Below are 21150 nucleotides of genomic sequence, written 5' to 3'. Positions count from 1 at the left end.
CGTAAGGTGCATAGAAGGGAGACAGTATGAATATATGCCGCGGGAGTGGAGAGTGAATGATATGCATAAAATCCATAGGGTTTGATTCGAATTTCTGGCCCGTTTTAGTAACGAGTGGTGCTGCGTGAGGCCCTAGGTCACGCGTCACGCTTGACTTTCAATTCTGAAATGTCTCGTATTTGCCAAGTATTAATTTCCTCGTAAATTCATCCTAGATCTTTCCTATTTAAGAAACTATCTTCCGAGAGTATCGAAGGATAATTGTGGTCTCGTACTCAGTTGTATAAGCTGACGCATAGAAACAATGCCCTCGGGCGTTGAGCATTGAAATTTAAACTTGGGATAAGCATATCTACCTAGTGCAATTTCTTTGACTATGTACCGATTCCTAGCCCTGCTATTAGGCCTATAACCACGATTATATATATGAAAGTGGCGGAATTTAATAGTCTTGGATCTGTCTTCCATGGAGGATGTGAAGAAAGGCCGTGCTATAGCATAGTCACTATGGACTCGGAGCTTTATATCTTGTAACCTGTATTTGACTTCATCTATCTCTTCTATCTACTAGGCCGCACACCCAGCTTCCAAAAACCTTAAGCCCGGAGCAGAGCCTATTTTTCTCTTATTTTTCATAACAAAAGCTTATCCGCCGCTACGCGATCATCTCCGCAGCCAAGTAGCGAACCCGTCCAAGATGCTGATTGTCACGTAACAGAGAACTGCTATCCACACAGCGGAAAGAAATATGAATATAGTCAGCACCCTGGCTGGACAAAGACTTAACCGGTAGAGGATACGAGAGATATCGCCTAGCGGGCCAAGGTAGAACCAGTGGATCAGGTGTGCAAGTACGATAGTCTTGATTACGTGGAAATCTAGATAGGTAGACATGTTCGATATTGTAATAGGGAAAGTGAATGGATATGTTGTGATGGATGGTAGAGCTAGAGATAAGTGGTAACAGACTTCTTATTTATAAAATATGTTGCCTGTATCTCTTGAAAGTAGATTTGGCCGTGGGTGGTATCGTTGTTGAGTTGAATGCTCTCTATACATGAAGTAAGCTTTTCAAGGCCGCCATAGCGCCGCACGGTATTCTACACCATTAGGGGAAGATAGCTATATAGACTCATTGTATGGCAGCTTCCCCTTTTACTTTTAATAACTTCATCAACTTCATTAACTAGCGTTATGTCAATTTGAACCCAAGACCCCTTCCTTTCCATCAAAATAGATCTTCTTCAATCCCTACCCTTCTCCCTTAAGTATCCTTCCTCTGTGTAATCCCTCTCAAAGAGTCTCTCCTGCTTCGAATTTCTCTATCCAGGTCGATCTAACACAGGCTCTCCCATCTTCCAACCTTCTCTTACTAGATTAGCGTCTACCCATTAAGACGGGTTGTCATCAGGCAGTAGTAAGACTAAGCGTTTAATTATGAAGAAGAAAAACCCCTATTGATTCCTCTCAATTTGCGTAGAGATATATGTAGAAGTTTTTGAGCTGTGAGCGATGAAGGAATGTAGATTGGAAGAGACTCTACATAAGAAACTGTTGTGGTAGTGTTATGCTGGATGTCAAACAGGTAGGAGAAGAGGGGCGTCGACTAGACAGGGGTCTGGGTCGTGGAGGAAAAGGGGAGCTCCTGTCATGTCTTTCCTTTTATCTGTCAGCCCGTTCTCTTCTTCTTCTCCTTATCATCACCAACGAGTACGACCGTGTATCTATCATCAATACAAGTCAACAGAAACGCCTGGATCTGGTAGGATGTAGGTGTCGGTTGGTGGTTGGATTCGCGATGAAATAAATCACCTGGAAACAACTACACGGGGCGAAAGGAAGGATTCATATAGCGCGGGACTTACAAGGTCAATTAAGAAGATGTAGAGTACTCTAGAGTTGTCCAATTAACTACATAATATCATATATACATACACATATAGCCATTAATTAACGTGTAGTTACCTAATTTCGGGCAATAGGACTACATGTACAATGCCAGTCGTGATGGTCAGGCGCGGCATCGCAACGCCGCGCGCGCAACCAGATTTCCACAACCTTTTCACGGCAGGTTGGTACACAAGATGTTAAATGTCAAATTATTGTTATTTATCTACTATTTAACAACTATACAAAAATTCAGCTCTCCAAAGGATCAATTGTGGTTGCTGTGCTGGTACCCGTGATGGTTCGGGGGGCGTTGCGACGCTGCGCCTGACCCTCACGGCTGGCATCGTACTGTAGTATTGGGTGGAAGCCTGGCACATGGCCCAAAAGTATGTACCCACCTCTAGCATAAAGAACCAGAAAATGAAAATGCCTAGTTTGTATGGCAGATCAGCGCCACTCCATACAAATAATCCCTGCTTTCTCACTTGCATGTTCTGGCTCTTTTTCTGGACGCGAGTATATATATATTATGTATTACAAATTAATTAGGCCCGTATGTGGGAAAGGAAATTGTGAGTTGTGATTGTAAAGTACTGGGCCACTATTGCACAAGTATATATATACTATACTGACAGACCCAATGGTAATATGGAAATGAAATTTAATGCAAAGTAGAAGCCGTGATATGTTAAACGCAATATTTGTGCGCATGTTTGCGTTGCAACTAACGTATAATCCGTCACACAAACTCCGGGGTGATTTCTGTTCATAGTAGGCGTGCCCTACATATCAGAGTTGCGCATGTAACCAACCCCAGTGGGATCTTACCGGGTACAAGTGAACATGCAACATCAATACTCTAAGTCAAACCACTACCATAGTCGCGCCACCAGATGTGAAATCTATTATCCAACAATACAGAATCGGAAGGATGCATGTAGGTCTTAGTGTATTTAATTCCATTGGCCCATGGGAAAACATTGATTGGTAGTTCTATGTAGCTAGATAACTTGCAAGGCTACCAGTCAAATGTCTTGCATGGTAATCGGGTATATCGAGTTGAATTCCTAGTGGCCCATTACAGCTAGAACTAACAGCCTCGTTTTAGAAATATTCTCCACATGAAGAAATTTTTATTCAACATACATCTATTTCTGGGTACTATGACAGGCCGGTCGCCAAAGTGTTCACCTCGAGAACTCAGTTTTCGGTTTTCCAATTGCAATGCTTATCTAAATTATGAGAAACGTTATTACGTTCCTAACCGAAGAGGCACAGCTAGGAGTAGAGAGAGACCGTATCTATGAGTTTGATATGGGAGGGAGACGAGGCTGAGACGAGGTTGAGAAAATAATGCCATGTACCTAATATTCGGGGACTCGGACCTCGCGATTCTTTTATCCTTTATAAAGCACAATTTTTATAAACTTCTTAAATACTCGCGAGGGAGACAAGTCTTATATAAAATTTTGGTACGTATATACATACATAGATATCAACCATGCATAATCCACATCCTAATATGTACCAAAACTGACAGATTTGATATTCTCGCTAGTACTAGTACCGAAGTACTTTGTAGCATTTCCTCTCGTAAAAGAATGGCACGTACAATACTAGGTACTAGCTGCAATGGAATGTGTTAGAATCCTAATTATTAATGCAGCCCGGCTTGCATGATACGCACATACAAGTGCGCACTATTACACGTATGTAGAGAACAGACGGACTGTTTCTAAATCCCCCTATCGCCCAGCCTGAGCTGCGGCCGCGCGCGACGGGGCCTGAATTACCCCGCTCTGAGATTTGAATATGTAGAAAGGCTTTACCTTGATTACACATGAGATATATACTTCGCCAGCCTCGCTGGTTCTCAATCGGAAGAGGTGCAGAGGAAATGAAAATATTAAATAGAGATCCTCCCTCAAAAGCATGCTACTTGGCAATCGGTCCCTTTGATTCCGTATACAAGGGAGCATATCTATAGTAATAAGGGCTCGACACGGCGTTCTATTCACATATTTCAAGACTTTAATTACCAGACTACATTATACAAGCCAAAGGTCAACGAAATGGTACAGTAATAGTACTCTGGATATATATCTTGACGTCTATATGTACAAACAAGCTAATTGATTCACTCTAGTATCCAACCCCGGAAGTCTGCTATAACTGTCAGCACACAGATCTTTCCAATCTCTACGTGTGTAGTAGCCGCGCATGTGGTGCGAACAATGCGTTCTGTGATGAATCCTGCATCGAATGTCTGAAAGAATTGGGACAATGCGGAGGCGAAAACCCTCATTATAATATCTCCTGCTGGCAGCAACATATGCCTCGAGGGAAAACTGCTCTTGCTCACCAAAAACAACCAGCACGCGATCAAGTTCGTATCAACGAAGTGTTTTATTGCGAGAAAAATCCGGAGAGACAGAGCGAACTTCACGCAAAGGATAAGGAGGCTAGGTGGTTCATGGTCGACCCTAGAACTGATCAGCAAACAGGGGATGGCATATTACGTGTGACCGATAGGTTCGAAGAATTACTGCAGCCGAGATCGGAAAATAGTTCCAAACAATTTCCGAGCTTGGTATCTTTTATTGGCGAGACCGGTACTGGCAAGTCGACATTAATAAGAGCGTCCATCAAGTTTTTCTCGGGCCAAGCGCAGCATTCAGAAACGCTCGAAACACCGGTCACTCGATTGGAAGCCGCATCTTCGTTGACAAGCCCTACTAGCTCTGGCGTTCATCTCTACAAAGATCCAGCGACATTTGCATCCCCGACGCCCATTCTCTTTGCGGACTGCGAAGGATTTAACTCTGGGGCCGGGTTGCCTACTTCCCACACCGCATGGGATAGCGATGGCGATACAGTTGCCCGGGCAATCCGGATCACCTCATCCACATACTCGAGCGCGGGCAGACAGCTCGCCCTCTCCGATAGAAATACAGACCTATACTCAAGATTTCTTTACGCCTTCAGCGATGTTGTCTGTCTAGTTACAAGGAACGCCCAAAAGATTTCTAAGGAGATCTCGGATCTGCTCCTGTGGGCTTACCGAGGACTTCGGGCATCTATCAACCAGGTTCAGGCAAAAACCCTCATCATTGTTCTCAACGCACCTAGTCATGATCATAACCCCAGTCTGATGAGTCCAATCGCACTCCACAAATACATCTTCGATAATATGCCAAAGGTTTGGGATGATTCAGAAGAATTGAAAGAAGAACGAAAAAAGTTGAACGATACTCTTCCCAAGAAAGATGAAATCAATTCTACAGAATCATTCATCTTACGATATTTCCAGAGCATCCGTGTCTGTTATATTCCAACAAAGGGCAGTGCTAATCCAGACGAGATGCACAAACAGTGCCAGTTACTTCGATCTCATATTACTGAAAGCGTGGATAAGACGTCAAAGGAGAAAGAGGAATCTTGGACGCGTTATAGTATCCGGGACCTATCGCAATTACTTAACCAGGCATTTGAACATTTCGCAACAGATGACAACCCATTCAATTTTTACAAAGCTACGAGAAAGGATAATCCTAATCCACAAAGCATGCAGGACCACATAATGAACATGCTACGGAACTTAGAGATGACGAGGAATAGAGACTTAATCAACCACTTTCCAAAGCTTGTCGCTTCAAGCATTTTAAACAATTGCCTTCGTGGAAGCGGCCCGGGTAATACCTTCATTTATAGATCTAGATTGGATGACCAATTCGAGGATACCATACTAATCTTTAAAATAGCGTTAGGTCCCGAGGTTATCTGGACGGAAACATATGAAGAAAAATGCACCGTCGGCATAGAGAACTTCTACAAACAGCATGCGGACTGTCAATTCCAAAAAGAGGGGCTGCCTCTCGAATTTTGCGCGATAAAAAAGCATGTACACAAATCTATACATCGTAGTAAGGACGGCAGTCTCATCGGTACTGGTGACTTCCTACCCTCTGACACTGGGGACATTGTACGCGAAAGAACCAGCAACATCGGGAAAGAGTTCGGGAGCTCCTATAAATATCTTTGCAGGAGAGGGGAGGGAAGATCGGTGGAGAGAATCATTGCTCATCGCAAAGAGGTTCTCCGGAGCCCACATCACGAGCTTTGGGGCCTGGTTCGTAGCTACAAGACCTGTTTTTCGTGTCTACTCTCATGTCCAGATCATGTCTTGCCATGTGGACATGCACTATGTGAACGGTGTATTTCTGACTTTGGCAAACCGTCAAATATCACTGAACGGGAGATAGAAATTAATGAATGTGTCTTTTGCGGGGAATCCTGGGAGCGCAAGCAGCGTATTCAAACAAAACCTCCATTCGCGGGAGTGCGAATTCTCACCCTGGATGGTGGCGGAATCAGGGGTATATTGGAATTATTGATGTTAAAAGAGATCCAGGAACGGATTGGACTGAATATTCGCTTTGATCAGTTTTTTGATTTGGTGGTTGGCACAAGTACAGGTATAACCTAGAGAAGACGCCCAATATCACAAGCATTATGGCTAACAATCTATCTATGCTAGGTGGAATCATAGCTTTGGGCCTCTTTGTACAGCGGCTAAGTCTAGAGAACATGATAAGAAAGTTTGAAGACTTATCGGTTCGTACATTTACACATACTCGGGGGCCCCGGTTCCAGCCTGCGCAAAGATTATTCCATTCCTCACCTGCACAGGCAATTCTGTATATGACAGGCCTCTGGGAGAGTACCTATCGAACCAGTCCTCTCAGAGAAGGAATTCAAGATGTCGTTGGAGAGAAGTGGAGTATGTTCGGAAGTGCCATGGGACGCAAAGTCCAGAGAAGGACCCGGGTGGCATTGATGACCGTCAAAGACTCTGGAAAACAGGCTGCCGCAATTACAAACTATAACCGCCCGTCTCTAGGTAATTAGATGCTCATAACCTTTCTACATCTAGGTGAAATTGAACTGGCTAATGGTTATTTGAGATCAAAACAATGACTTTGAACGTGCTGAGGGCGAGGAAGCAGAGATCAAGTGTTGGGAAGCGTAAGACCACCCACTTTGTATTGATGAAATACTTCTAAGTCCTGGGCAATACTAGTGGTCTATGCACCTCTGCAGCACCATTTTATTTTAAACCATTCAAAAAGGTGTCCGAATCAGCAACAGTGTCATATCTTGATGGTGGTATCCTCCACAACAACCCCATCAGGTGGGCGGCGAAAGAACGAGATAAGATATGGCCCAACGCAAAGCTAGATATCCTTCTCTCTTTGGGAACGGGATACTTCCCTAATCGTGAACGTATTCGTGAAACGTCAGTCTATGCTAGGTTCCCCTCGGCACAAGCGGTGGCCAATAGCTACTTTTCCACAATTGATTGTGAGAGTACTTGGTCGGACTTCCGGGAAGGGGGTGAATATGATCCGGAAGTACACCATCGACTAAACCACAAATTCGACGGGGAGTACTACGCTCTTGACAACTACCAAGCGATAAATATATTAGCCAATATATTCAAAGAATCGTTAGAGGTAGATTCAACCGATCTTGATAAGCAATTGCAACATAGCGCAGACCTTCTCGTCGCAAAGCTATTTTTCTTCGAACCCACTAAAATATATCAAATACCGGACTCATGTGCCTCCTGCAGAGACGAGAAAAAGTATCGAGTGGAGGGTAGCATTCTCTGTCGTTTGCCTAAGGGTTCGATCGAGTTGAAGATTCTCGTCCAAAGAATCATTGCCTTCAGTGCAAGTGATACTCCGGCTGAAGTCGAAATTGAGCGAAAGACGCAAATAGGTCCCCTGAAGACCTTCATAAAGGCAGTCGTAGACGGGGGACGATTTCAGATACCTCATACTATCACAGGATTTGGTTGCAGCCGGCAGATCATAAATGTACTGATCAAATGTCCAGGGTCCGGGGAAGATGGACCGATCCCGATCCCAATCAGTGGCTTTCCAAGGAATATCAGTGGTACGTACTTCGCGACCTGGGCTGAGCCGGGGTAAAGATCACTGACCCGATGGTAAAATAGAATTAGTGTATGTCTTTGAGGCAGAGAAAGCCCATCGTTATAAGTGGGTTATAGAAGCATAGCTTTACTGTTTAATAGGTGTAAGATTAGTTAGGGTTTCCGTGCAGGTATTCGTGGAGAATTTGAACAATGACCAGATGATTCTGGTATTCATGTCTCACATTTTCATCTTTTTTCATAACAAAGATTAAGGCATGTACTCAAGACATATAGCGCTTCCATAAAGTTCATGTGCCGCTTCGTCCCGGCTCACAGGTGGGGTTGTATCAAGTCCTGCAATTGAGCCAGCTTGTCTGAACCATTCTTCTCAAAAGTAGGCGCATATTTTAAAGAAAAAGATTTTGTCTTCAAAGAAGCATATATATACATGCATGGCTTTCCAGATTTGACTGATGAGATGTTAAATTGAAATCAAGTGACACCATAGTTATAATCTAGTATCGAGAACCGTTAAGTAGGTATAAGGATTAAAATATGTAAGAACGTGACAGAGAAAACGCTTAGTACATGAGAAAAACAAGAAGTTTATATCACTACTCAGACTATATCTAAAGGAAAAGGGGGTGCAGTAATCAAGGGACGCAGTAAACAGGTTGCCATTCATAAATAATACGCAAAGAGATGACCTCTCCGCACTGAGAGGTTATCGAGGGCTGTCAAATGTCGGGGTGACTACATGCATGGCGTGCAACCCAAAATGAATCTCCGTTCTTCCACAGTGGCAACAGCCCTAAGGCGGAGGACGAGAATTAGGAGGGGGTTGATAGAGCGGATATATTATCCCGGAGTAATCTCATTTACTGCCAAATCCAATACAATTCCAGGGGTTTGTACAGTCCTTGACGGTAGCTATCTTCGATCAGTGGCTTGGGCCATCTAGCGCTTGCTCCGACTTTAACACACATGGGTTCTGACCGGTAGCGTCGTGGACAGCTCTACACACAGTGGATCTCCAAGTGTTGTACTTTGGTGCCCATGATGTAGTTATTGCCGCTTCAGATGAAAGCAATAGTGGAAATTTCTGGTTATTCAAGCCTGGTTAATTTTCCCTATCACCTCATTCCTACTATCTTATTCAAAGTTTGGTCTCGTCAGCTATCAGTTGAACCACATCACCCGTTAGATCGCCCATTGTTCTCACCTCACGTATGCTTGTGAACAGGCCATGAAATGTCATTGGAAAATGGAATTGATATTATAGTCGATTCGATAGTTCAAGTCCTGGAGCGCAGAAGGCCAAACGAACGTTGAGGGCGTTCGGTGATTGCCGTCGGTATCGTGTCACCATTTTCCCAAATACCCGTTGATCTCTTCTCTCCTGACCTTTTCGTCTGTCCTAACTTGAACATCCGTCCTATACATTTCGAGAACTTGCCGAAGATCTTCCTTTTCTGGCTGAACGGGCTAGGCCTGGAGTATTAGACTATGGTCAGTGATCGGACCGGAGAGCATTCACAAGGGTCTGAGGGGTTGCGGACCTACTGAAAAGTAGCTCGCACTCCGCTGATACATGGTTGGGACCGCTGGGCATATCACTAATGGGGGATCTGGCCGGTGTGGAGTGGTTGGCTAAACCAGTGGTGGACGCACTATCATTCGTTGATACCTTGGTGGCATTCGGCTTGGTAACCTTACGTCTGTCAAGATACTCTTTCTCCCAGGTTTCTTTCTCCATCTTCTGCTCTCTTGCCTGATCAACCAATTTTCGCACAGGCTCAACCTCACGTAGATAGTTAAAAGTCCTAAAACATTTCGGACAATTTTCTAGATCTGAGAGAGCGAGTCCGTTGAAATGTTTGGAATCTGGTCCAACGCGATTCTTTTTGAGGATAGAAGATATCGCGCTTTCTTTGTGCTGGTGAGAGTTAATACAATTCACAGAATAAAGTCTCTGCATATCTGCAACGCCTGAGCTCGAGTCTTCTGTGTGGGTATTATCGGCCATAATAAAGTTAGAAATCGTTACATGAGCTTTCAGGTCCTGATGAAACACGTCGTCCTTGCGATAGGAAAGAAGATCTCGGAATCGCTGGAGAGATTGCAACTCTAGTACCTCTCCTGGCGATTGGAGAATTACGTCGCCCTCGTCGCTTTGTGGCTGCGGTGTTGTCTCGCATAGTTCAGATTGTATGGTTCTCAATATGTTTGCAAGGCTATTCAGAGAATCGATTTTTAAACTTATCACGTCCCCTCTACCGTCACCGTAGGGTGTAGGAGCTATCTGGAGGTGATTCAAGATTTCCTCGCATAGTTCGGATAGGTCTTGTAGATCGTTTATATCATGTGCCTGGCAATGTATGATGCTGATAGCTATGCTGTGTATGATATCGTAAATAGCGCAGTAGCTCGCCAGCCAATTATCCTGAAACTCTTTGACCAATCTTTTCACAGCCTTCAATAGAGACGCTGTGTCGACTGGAGACTATTAACTGCAGCGTCAGTAAACGTGAAATATTCACTAGAGACGCGCGTATTACCAATCCGACTCCCGCGTCGCATAAGCAACTGAGCTGATTCCCCGACGGAGGATCCATGACCAACTCCAGAGAGATCCGCAGCATCGTCGTCTCGTCAAACAATAATCGTCCTAAGCATTTTTTACTGGTTACAACCTCTCTCAATAGTGAGGTGCACCGTGCATCGGGTAGGTCATGCGCATCCGAGTAGCGGCGAAGGATTTGGAAGCCAGCCAGAATGGTCATCACCAGAAGGTTCTGCACTGGGAGGTCGTCTTCGAACTCGGCTGTTGGCGTCAAGAGTAGGGTTCGCAACCTCTCAACCAAAATTGTTATCGTCTGCTTGAGTGATTTGTAGCTTGGAAGAGACAGAATTTGGGAGGTACTGGTGTCTTTCTTTTCTGTCTGAAGCTGGGATTGGAGCTGAAGAAAAAGGGTTGCTAACTGCCTGACCAGATCAAAGAAAGGCGGGCTATTCAGCTTGTCCACAACGTCGGCATCTTCACGACAGTGTATGAGGACGAGATGTCCCATGATCTCCTCCGGGCTGTACCATGTCTTTAGGAGATACCAGATTTCCCCAAGCAAAGTTAATTTTGAGGAAGTTGTCCCGTTTGACTCTCGCAGCGACATTCTGGATGGTTTGGAGGCGGCTGTCTCGTTTGACTCTAGCTCTCGCAGCGACACCTTGGATGATTTGGAGGTGGATCGAGGTGGCGAAAGAAAGAAAAAGAAGAAAAAGGACGAGCGCTATCAGATGCTACTATCTGTTGATGATCAAGATATGATTCGCAATGATAGGGAATAACGAGCACATTTTTTTTGAAAATAACCACCAAAACCCTGCGTGGCAACCAACATTCCCCACCAAAACTCTGTAAAACTCAGGCTTCAAAATGCCAAGCCCCACCCCTGACATGACCAAGGCCCTGAACGCCCTTGGAATTCGCAACCTCGACCAAGAACTTGTAGGCGTAGCCAACAATACTGCCCTCTCCGCCCTTACCATCGCCATCCTGGCCAACCCCAACACCTCGGACGAAACCAGACTCGTCATCACCCTCCTGTGCGGCATCGCCAAACAAAACGCAACCATGGCAGGCGATATCGCCTCCCTCCAACAGGACCACGAGGACCTCCAAGAGGAGGTCCACCGCCATCAACGCTCCCCCGATCCCCGCATTCTCAACCGCCTCGACAGCATCATCTCCCAACTCCGCAATACCCCGACCCCCGCCGCTCCCCCTGCTCCCCCCCCAACCCCAAGAGCAACTACCACCCCCCACACTGCCCCCCCCAACCTCAGGCCCTCCTCTTACGCCAATGCCGCCAAATCAGCGGTAACCCCTCCCGCACAACCAGCCAGGCCGCAAAGACGACGCGGAAAAAGGAACGAAAAGGCTACAGGATCCCCCTCCAAGGACACGCCCCTTCCAACCTACAAACGCCGCTTTTTCGCCACTAAGACCACACCCACCCTCGTACCCGACTCCGACCGCCTAACAGCCGAACTCCCTGTCCTCTTTGGCCAGTTCCTAGCAAGGCAAGGCCTCGTCGCCCCTGCCACCGCCCTCTCGGTCACCGTCAATGCCAAAGGTACAGTAACTTTCCTTGCCGCCCCGACAGTCCTGAACACCACCTTCGCCCCCTTCTATGACAGCCTCACCGCCATACTCAACCAGAAAATCCCCACCCCCGACAACCCCTACACCTCCTTCCGCCCCGCGCCTGACACCATCGACGTCGCAGTACACGGGGTCCCCCTATACAGCATCCGTGACAAACCCACACTACAGGCTACCTTCCCCGAGGCCGTCCGCCTAGCCACAGGCATCACCCCCTCATCGTGCAGATTCCTCGTCGCTGACGACACAGCCCGCAACGCCAAAACCTCCTCCACCATCGTCATCAGTGTCTCCCGCTCTGAAGCCGCTGACATCGGTACAACCATACGTCTCTTTTCCCGACCCCGCCGCTGCGCCATCATATGGTCAGCCTCAGCAGGAACCCAATGCTCCCACTGCTACAAGTTTGGCCACGTCATCAGAGGATGCAAACAGGAACTCCCGACCTGCCCCTACTGCACTCTCTCCCACACCAAAGCTGAACACCACTGCCCTGCCCCCACTTGCCAAGGATACAACCTATCAACAATGGATTGCTGCGAGGTCTCCCAGTCCAAATGCTCCAACTGCGGAGGCCTTCACCCAGCCTTCGTATCCTCCTGCCCGCACAGACTCGCCCTCCAAAGACAAGACTCGGCCAATAACGGCATGAGAGACGGAGGCCGCATCTTCTCCCCCATCGGCTCCCCGTCCACCCACCCTGACGAAGAAGTCACTGAGATTCCCCAGACCTCGGTGACGGAGATGGACCTCAACAACGCCTAAATGTTAGGAGACCTTAGCTGTCCCCCGACACCATTTCTACGCATCATACAACATAATTGCGCTGGGAGCAATAATGTCTTCATTTCCCTCTTCTCCTCCCTCACAGTCTCGAAGGCCCACGTCGTCGCGATCCAAGAACCCCCCTTACTCAAAGGAAAGCCCCTCAATGCCCCCAAATTCACACTATACTCCCCCTCCCCTACCAATGCAGAGGACAAGATATCCACCTGCATCTACGTCTCCAATTATCTCCCCGAACGCAATTCAGCAACGGCAACCCCCTCTCACAGAGGAGACCTCATCTCAATCAACCTGTTCCTCCCAACCTCCCTAAACTCCCACTCCACCCTCACGATAACCAACATCTATAATAGACAGTTATCCAACTCCTCGAGATCGGTCAACCCATCCGAAATCTTCGCCCACACCCCCAACCCCCTCATCGTAGTAGGAGACTTCAATATCGACTCCCCTGCAGCAGACCCAATGAGGAACTTCTCCGATGGGGAACTTCGCCTCTCAGGGCCATACACTCACTCCGCCACAACCAACAACTTCTCACTCTTGAACTACCCAGGCCCCTACACCCGTCACTCCCCAGATCCCCGGGAAAGGCATGGAGTAATTGACCTCGCCTTCGCAAATGCAAGAGCCCTCTCCCTATTCAGCAAATGGCAACCCCTTCCCGAGGCCACCGGCTCCGACCACAGGGCCATCGCCATTACCTTCGCCCTCCCTAACACTGACTTCACACCCATCATTGGCCCCAATTGGAAACTTACAGACTGGCCAAGCCTCCAACCCACGCTCCAGAACTTCACAGTCCCCAGCCCCGACCTCTCAGCAAACCTCGATACCTGGTTTGAACAATCGCTGCAGAAGCTCACAGATACCCTGAAAGGCCACACCCCCACCAAAACAGTCACCAAATGGTCAAAAGCGTGGTGGAACACCAACATAACCCAACTCCGCACTATCTACCACTCTGTCCACCGCGACTTCAGAAGCGGCCTCAGTACCCCTTTCTAAGTCAAAGCGGCAAAGAATGCCTACTTCAACGCAATCAAAAATGCGAAACGCGCTCACTGGAAATCCTTCGTGTCCAACGCAGCCACCAGCGACGTCTGGAAACTAAAAAAAGTGGCAACAAGATCGGAGGACAGAGTCCCATCCCTCCCCAACTCCCTTACCCCCGCACCTCTGAATCAGAATCTGGTCAAAGCATTTTTTCCGCCCAGACCTGATACCGGCTCTCCCCCCCCCCTCAACTTCGCTCATGTCCCAGACATCACCCCCGAAGCAGTAAGAATCACCCTCCTCCCCACCTCCTATCTTTCAGCCCCTGGCCCAGACACCATCCCCTATTCAGTATGGAAAGGGGTCCATAAGGCCAACCCAAAAATCATCCCCGCGCTCCTCAACCCACTCCTAAAAAGCGGCTACCACCTCCTCTCTCTCAAAAGGGCAAATGGAGTTATTCTGGCAAAACCGAACAAAACCGACTACACCCTCCCCACCTCCTACAGGATAATCGTCCTCCTCCAAACCTTCTCCAAAATACTCGAGAAGATCGTTACCCTTCGCCTCGCATCTATCGCCAAGGCAGTAGGCCTCATCCATCCCCACCAATTCGGAGCAGTAGCCGGCCTCTCCACAGCCGACGCAGTCACCACCCTCCTCCACGAGCCCAAAGCCATGCAACACGCCAAACTAAAAGTCTCCACCCTCTTCCTCGACATCAAGGGAGACTTTGATAATGTCGTCAAACACACCCTTGCCTCCACCCTCGCGGCCAACGCCACCCCCACCTACATCATTAACTGGGTCCTCTCATTCCTCTCAGACAGGCACATCACCCTCCTCTATAAATGCTCCCCGAGAATCCCAACCCCCGTTCAAGTCGGAGTTCCCCAAGGCTCCCCCATATCGCCCCTACTCTTCGTCATATACATGAACATCCTCCACCTACACGATCCCTCCCCGGGGCTCACCCTATGCTACGTGGATGATTTTGCAATAATCGTGGGATCCCCCAGTTACCAACAAAACATCCACATCCTCGAAGAACACTTCAAGGCGATCACAACCATCACAGACGCCCAGAACACCACCTTCTCAATCCCCAAAACCGAACTCATGCGTTGGCGACCCTCAAAGACAAGGCGCCGACCTGCACACTCCCTATCACCCTCGATAACCAGGTCTTCCACCCAGGACATCAAGTCAGATGGGTCGGCTTCTGGCTATCCCCAAACTTCAACGCAAACACCCACTTCATCCGCCGTCTACATCAGCAAACCTGTAACCTTCGCCAGACGCCCGGGGCGCTCAGGGCGCTCAGGGCGCTCGGTAGGTAAACTACCTGTCCAGAGATACCGCCAGTGCCCCTGGCGAGGTCTGGCGCACATTATTCCACCCCGGGGCACACTAGTCCGCACAACGGGCCCCGACACTAAATAATAGCGCCCGGTGTAACTAGGACGTCACTCTACCCGCTAGAGAACGCCAGTTGCGCGGTTGGATATCCTGACTGCTCCTGGAGCACTCTTCACTGCTCTAGCAGGCTCTGGGGATAGAATGATTGCCCTGACTCCCCCTGACGTTGCCGGATGGGGTGATTTGAAATCTGGCTCATGCCCGACGTACCGATTCCTACATGTCGGCGCCCCGTTCTCTCTAGGCATACACCTCTCCGCCGTTCCGGCCTCTGGTATTCACAATTCCCCCATGAGATTACAAAAACATCACTCGCACGACGATCTCTACTGTCTCCAGAGCACTCGCGACTGCACTTTGAGAATTGGTGTATTCAACACCGTGATCCTCCGCCTAATACTAAATACAATACGCCATTTAACACCCTAACTAACCCTAATACAATATACGAATCAGAAGAAATCCCCCACTACCTCCCTTAGCACTCGTGATTGTTCTACACATCCTCCTCCCCCCCCCCCTTCGTAATCCCCCACTACAGGTAATTCCGGCTCTTCTTCTTCCTCCTCCCCCTCCTCTTCGGTGTCAATGCCGCGAAGTCGGGCATTAATCACTTCGTCCTGGGCACTGTCGGAATCAACCCGACCTCCTGGAGCACTTGTGGGTGTTCTCCGAGCATCTCGGAATACGGCAAGATCCGCAGCCAGACCTTCATCGTCCTCGCTAAAACCCTCCTCCGGTATAATCTCAATCGTTACCCCTTTTTTATCTCGTATCTATTAGGGTTAGCATTTAGAATACCACTCGCATTACCGGCATCTAGAAGTATCATACCTTTTCTCGAAGGTTATCTTTGATTACCTCCAAGGTTGCCTCCTGGTTCTGTTTACTTCTCCCCTTCCAAGTGTTGCTCATACTGTTGAACGTTTCTACTCGTGTTTGGATGTCAGCTTGGCAATCCCGTATAGCCCTAGGAGCATCCGTCATTGCTCCAAAGGCACCCGCCATATCAATGAGGGCATCGGGCCATACTTACTCACAACACTCTCATTCTGCGACTGAAAATTATCAGGCTTCACGTAACTCCCTGTTGACTACGCCCGAATGCCGTGCCAGATCGCCGTCGATATCAGGCAAATAAGGGTAGGGGTTATCCGCTCTAGAAATTCGGGATCCCTAACCCCTCGCATTCTTACCCCATCGAAGTATTTAAAATACAATATATCGATAATTTCCGGAGCCAGGAAGCGCAGTCGGTAGGTCTAGAATATGTTACCGGCTATCCCGAGTGCTCTCTGGGCATCCACTGGCATCATAGCTCGTAATGCTGTTGGGGGCTCAAGAAACGATCATTCTTCAAAAGGTATTCCACTTGAGCCGCCCTCGCCTCAGGCCCCACAAAATTTCCAAGCCCGTATATCGTAGAGTCCGCCAGGCACCCTTTCACCTCGTGCATCAAGTGGGAATGGACACGGGAGTGCAGACTTCTGACCTATCATTCTCAATTATGCTTCCAGAGCACTCGTAATCCTTTTGGGGGCACTCACCTGTTTAATAACGACCTCATCAAGGTCTACTCTACACCCCACTCGGCGACTAGCAGTTGCCCACATGCTCACTACCAGTACCAAAAGTCTTGCTGCAGGTGGAAAGGGCTCATGTAGAAGAGTATGCTCCCCGATTAACACGCTACACTCCTTCTCAATCCTCTGAGTTTGCACTGACAGCACATTTGCACTCCTAGAATTAGGGACCACAGACCTCTGAGTCAATTGGCTCGAAGGAATGTCGCCAGTGTTCTCAAAGACGTCGTGAGTGTCCTCCGGAATACTAACCTCGCTTCCCGGAATCAAAATACCCTCGCTTTCCGGCATCGGAGTACTCTCGTCCTCCTCCCTAGATGAGGAAAGGTACTCGATTTCGTAGACTCTTCGCGATCTACCTTGACCGTGAAGTTGGCTTGAAGGAATCTGACGACTGCTCACAGAGTTCTCGCCAATTACCTCGCTAGACGGTGAAGAATGATATGTCCGGTAAGTGGGGGACGACTCCCCGTATCGAGAGCGCATCGAGGAAAAATCGATATGGCGCGTAGAAGAGGTATACTCATGAGCATAAACAGGTGCAGAGGGCCTAGACTGTGAGGGTGTTGGGGGTGCTCTCTGGGATGCCGGGAGTGCTCTCTGGGATGCATTCTGGCTGGGTGCTGAAGTGGGTGCTGCTCTCCCTTGACCTTGTTTACGTATTACTTTCGCGCCCCGGTCGAGTTCCCCTCTGAATCGTTAGCCACTAATACTTACATGTTAAAAAGCATCAATGAGCGAGATAGAGTCGAACCTGTACCACGTCCACCGACACGTTTGAAGAAGCAATGACCTCCGCTACCGCGCCAGTTGGTTTCCTCCGAGCATTGCCCAGTGCTCTGGCAGTAGTCGGCTGAACTGTATGAGGTCTCTTTCCGACAGTCTGAGACTTCTGGGTGTAAGATGGGGGGGGGCTTGAGGTTCATCCTCCGGTTCATCCTCATCCTCCTCAGAGCTCTCATGGTCATTCTCCGGAGCATCATCATAGTCTGAGTGGCTAGTATCAACAGTTTCTTCCACCTCTGGCGCCTCAATTGCCTCTGGCGCCTCAATTGCCTCAGGCTCCTCCTGCGCTTCAAAATTATCAGTATGGTCCTCAGGGAGATGAAATTCTACCCTCCTAGGACTGCTCCTCCCAGTGGGGTTTCGGAGGAACGGAGAAGACCTTTCCGAGTTATTTGAGCGGCGGTGGTCGATTGACTACTCCGAGTGCCGGCTGGCAGTGGAGTCAATGTTCGGTAAGATATTTCAGACTCGTCAGTCAGTAAATCTTCATGTTCTTCAGGTCGTTTTGGGAGTCGTGGGCGCTTTGGGGCAAGAGGTGCTGAACCGGAGGAGCGCTTGGTGGGAGCCATTCTGATGACTGGCAGGAATATCCGCAGTGCTCTAGGAGCACTCGCGATATCTTCGATTAGAAATCAATTCTTGGCGAGAAAATTTGCGCCGCTAATCAAGAAAAATTTGCACCGCTAATCCTCTTACGGCAGGGATCATTCTATGTTACCACAATTTCTGCACTCAACCGTATCATTTATCATCACTCATTTTACTGCACTTTCTGAAGCGGTACCGAGTGCTCTGAGAGCAATCTAGGAGTTTGATTCGACTTTGAAATAAAAGCAATGCAATTACTACCTGGAATAATCTAATCTAATCTAATCTAATCTAATCCTATCCGATATGACCCATCCATTGATATACTCTCGCAAGACAAAGGGAAATCCAAAACACCAAATCGTACCGCACCTCAATAGCTATCGCGAGTGCTCAGGGAGTAATCTTAACAACTATTAAAAGGTTAGTGACAATTCCGCAGGAAGGGAAGTTAGAGATTATACCAAAGGGAACTAATGATGCCCACCACCATCACCACCATCACCACCACCACCATCACCACCGCCTCCAGCTGGCCCACCACCACCATCACCACCGCCTCCAGCTGGCTCACCACCACCACCACCACCGCCTCCAGCTGGTCCTCCACCACCACCGCCGCCCGGAGGAGGAGGAGGTCCGCCAGGAGGCGGTGGAGGTCCTAGACCACCACCACCACCACCACCACCACCACCACCACACCACCACCACCACCACCACCACCACCACCTCCACCACCTCCACCACCACCACCACCACCTCCAGCACCAGCAGCCGCGAGTGCGTCAGCAGCTCTCTTGGCTGCTATCCCGGCAGGTGTCCAGATCGTCCCCTGTAAGAAGTTTGGGTCAGCAACCCCGACACCCAAAGGATACTTCCTAAAGTATTTGGGGTCTAAATCGTCGATAGCATCCTGCTGTCTATCGCGACGCCTAACAAGAGTCTGAATTAGCCTTTGATTACTGGCATCAGTTCTAGGCATATATACCCTTAGTCCTTTGGCATTTATCCGGTGCTTTCCCTCCTCGTAATCCGAATCCTCTGCAGGAATATCGATCATGCTATAATCATCTTCCTCAACGTGAAGGAAAGCCGGGTTCAACGGGGGGGATTCCGCACCACCCAGGTTAGCACCCGCGCCTGCTCTATGGAGGACCGCCAATATCCTCCGAGGCCTGGCATTGCTGTTCTTCAACCAACCTTCGAGCTCCTCTGAATCGGTAATTTGTACCTCCACCGGCCGAACGGGAGGAACAGCTGCTGGGGGGACATTCTCAATTGCCCCCCAGATAGTCCTGACTGCTCTGCCGGGTGCGGTGTGCTTCAGGATCAAGTTGCATAGCTTGGGGAAAGTTATCTTGGTCAAAATTCCGATGAACGAAGGTTCGTTCAGGGGATCATTCCAGTCATAAGTAGGAGGTGGGACGAGCATAAAGAATGCCCCTAGAGCATCGGGGTCCACCACGGTAACCATTATGGAAGTTCGCACGAGTTCCGGAGGTACTGCACGCTCTTTCCCTTTGCGAGAGCGTCTTCCGGCTGCCTTACCACCGCCGTCATCATCATCATCAATATCACCGGCAGCCTCTTTGAACTGACGGTCTCCCTGTCCCCTTGATAACCTATCCTTCATACCAACATCTGCGATGAGCCACTGTAGAGCACTCGCCAGTGCTCTACGGGCATCGGAGTCACCCCCAGTCCAAATTGGCAGAAAACCGTTGAGGGAGGGCAAGTTCATCAAGTAAATGCATAGGGCATTGAACGCAGCCATACCGGACGTGCTTTTATTGACCCAACCCACATTTTGCATTTCCGCCTTTAGGCTGTTGCAGATGCTGGTATACACTTTAGGTAGGTTGAGTAGACCTAAAGTCATCTTCGCTTTGCTTGCTTGAGTCATCTTGAATGCGGTCGAGCTCGGGGATGTCTCTTGAATACTCGGGGATGTCTCTTGAACACTCGGGATGTCTCTTGGACAATCGGCGATGGCTCGGGTCTAATTCGTCTCTGTCGTACTGGTGAGGGTGGTCTATTAGTTCGGACGGGCTTGCACTAGAAAATAACCGAGAGGGGCGTCGGGGCTTGAATGTAGGGGTCTCCGGTGCAAGAACCTTCGGTGGAGCACTGACGGGTGCTGGTGAGTGAGTAGCAGAGCCTGCTGGGCCTGTTGAGCGGCCTGTTGCTGGGCCTGTTGAGCGGACTGCACTAGACTTGGACCGAGTGAGAACTTGACTTGGGACTATGGTCTTCCGGGCAACGTTCTTTTGTGGAGCACTAGCGGGTGCTGGTGGCGTAGCACTAACCCTAAGTACGGTCGTCCGTACAAGGGCCTCTGGTGAAGCACTGCTGCGTGCTGAGGAAGCAGTGGAGACTGCTGCTAGTGGGCCTGTTGCTGGACCTGTTGCTGGGTCTTGATCGTCACTTATGTATGGTTCAGAGGGTTCGGAACTAAAGTCGGGAAAGGAGTCGGAATCAGTTAGGGTTGCTCCCCAGTTACTCGGGAAGATCCCTTCAGTGTCCGATGGAGCTAGGTTAGTATTTGGCGGAGTCCGGGTTTCAGTCCGGATTGGTGGAGGTACAGGGTTTTGTTTTTAGCTCTTGTTGATCGGGGTGAACCCGGAAAGCACTGGCGACTGCTTAGGGGGTGTATCTGGTATCTCCTCCGGGATAGGCTTGACAGTTTTGCGGGACGATTTGCGACCTGAGGAAGTTCGGTGTTTCTTATGTTTCCGGGACGATTTGTGTTTCTTGGTTTTTCGGTGGGTTTTTTCGTTATCGTCTTCGTCTATGTCACGCAATCGCTTCTTATTGGGAAGTTGATTTGTGTTCTGTGGGCTACCGGGAGTGCTCTGAGCGGTGTTTGGAGTCTGATAATGTTAATGTATCACTGTGGTGAGTATGGTTCTAAAATTAATTGGATTAGGAGAGAGAAATACCATCCTCTTTATAAAGATTGCAAAGGTTAAATCGCTTGAAAACGGAGGAACTTGAAGGATGAG

The 21150-nt window shown here is 48.7% G+C and overlaps 2 protein-coding genes across 2 annotated transcripts; one reads left to right on the top strand and one right to left on the bottom strand.

Annotated features, from left to right (window-relative positions):
- Nucleotides 1-3962: 3962 nt before the first annotated feature.
- LAJ45_11462 (uncharacterized protein) lies at nucleotides 3963-7971 on the top strand (the record flags this gene model as incomplete). Its single annotated transcript, XM_046120969.1, has 8 exons — nucleotides 3963-3965; nucleotides 4037-5582; nucleotides 5652-6365; nucleotides 6428-6504; nucleotides 6580-6790; nucleotides 6855-6915; nucleotides 6971-7848; nucleotides 7910-7971. The coding sequence occupies 8 exons, from the start codon at nucleotides 3963-3965 to the stop codon at nucleotides 7969-7971; spliced, it is 3552 nt and encodes a 1183-aa protein (XP_045965826.1).
- A 1152-nt stretch (nucleotides 7972-9123) lies between these two features.
- Nucleotides 9124-10998, bottom strand: LAJ45_11461 (uncharacterized protein; the record flags this gene model as incomplete). Its single annotated transcript, XM_046120968.1, has 3 exons — nucleotides 9124-9319; nucleotides 9388-10331; nucleotides 10387-10998. 3 exons carry the CDS (start codon nucleotides 10996-10998, stop codon nucleotides 9124-9126), a joined length of 1752 nt encoding a protein of 583 aa, XP_045965825.1.
- Between the last annotated feature and the right edge of the window lie 10152 nt (nucleotides 10999-21150).

Source organism: Morchella importuna (assembly GCF_003444635.1).
Source record: "Morchella importuna strain M04M26 chromosome Unknown Morimp01GS069, whole genome shotgun sequence".
In the NCBI taxonomy this organism is placed as follows: domain Eukaryota; kingdom Fungi; phylum Ascomycota; class Pezizomycetes; order Pezizales; family Morchellaceae; genus Morchella; species Morchella importuna.
This window is presented reverse-complemented; position numbering and strand designations above follow the sequence as displayed.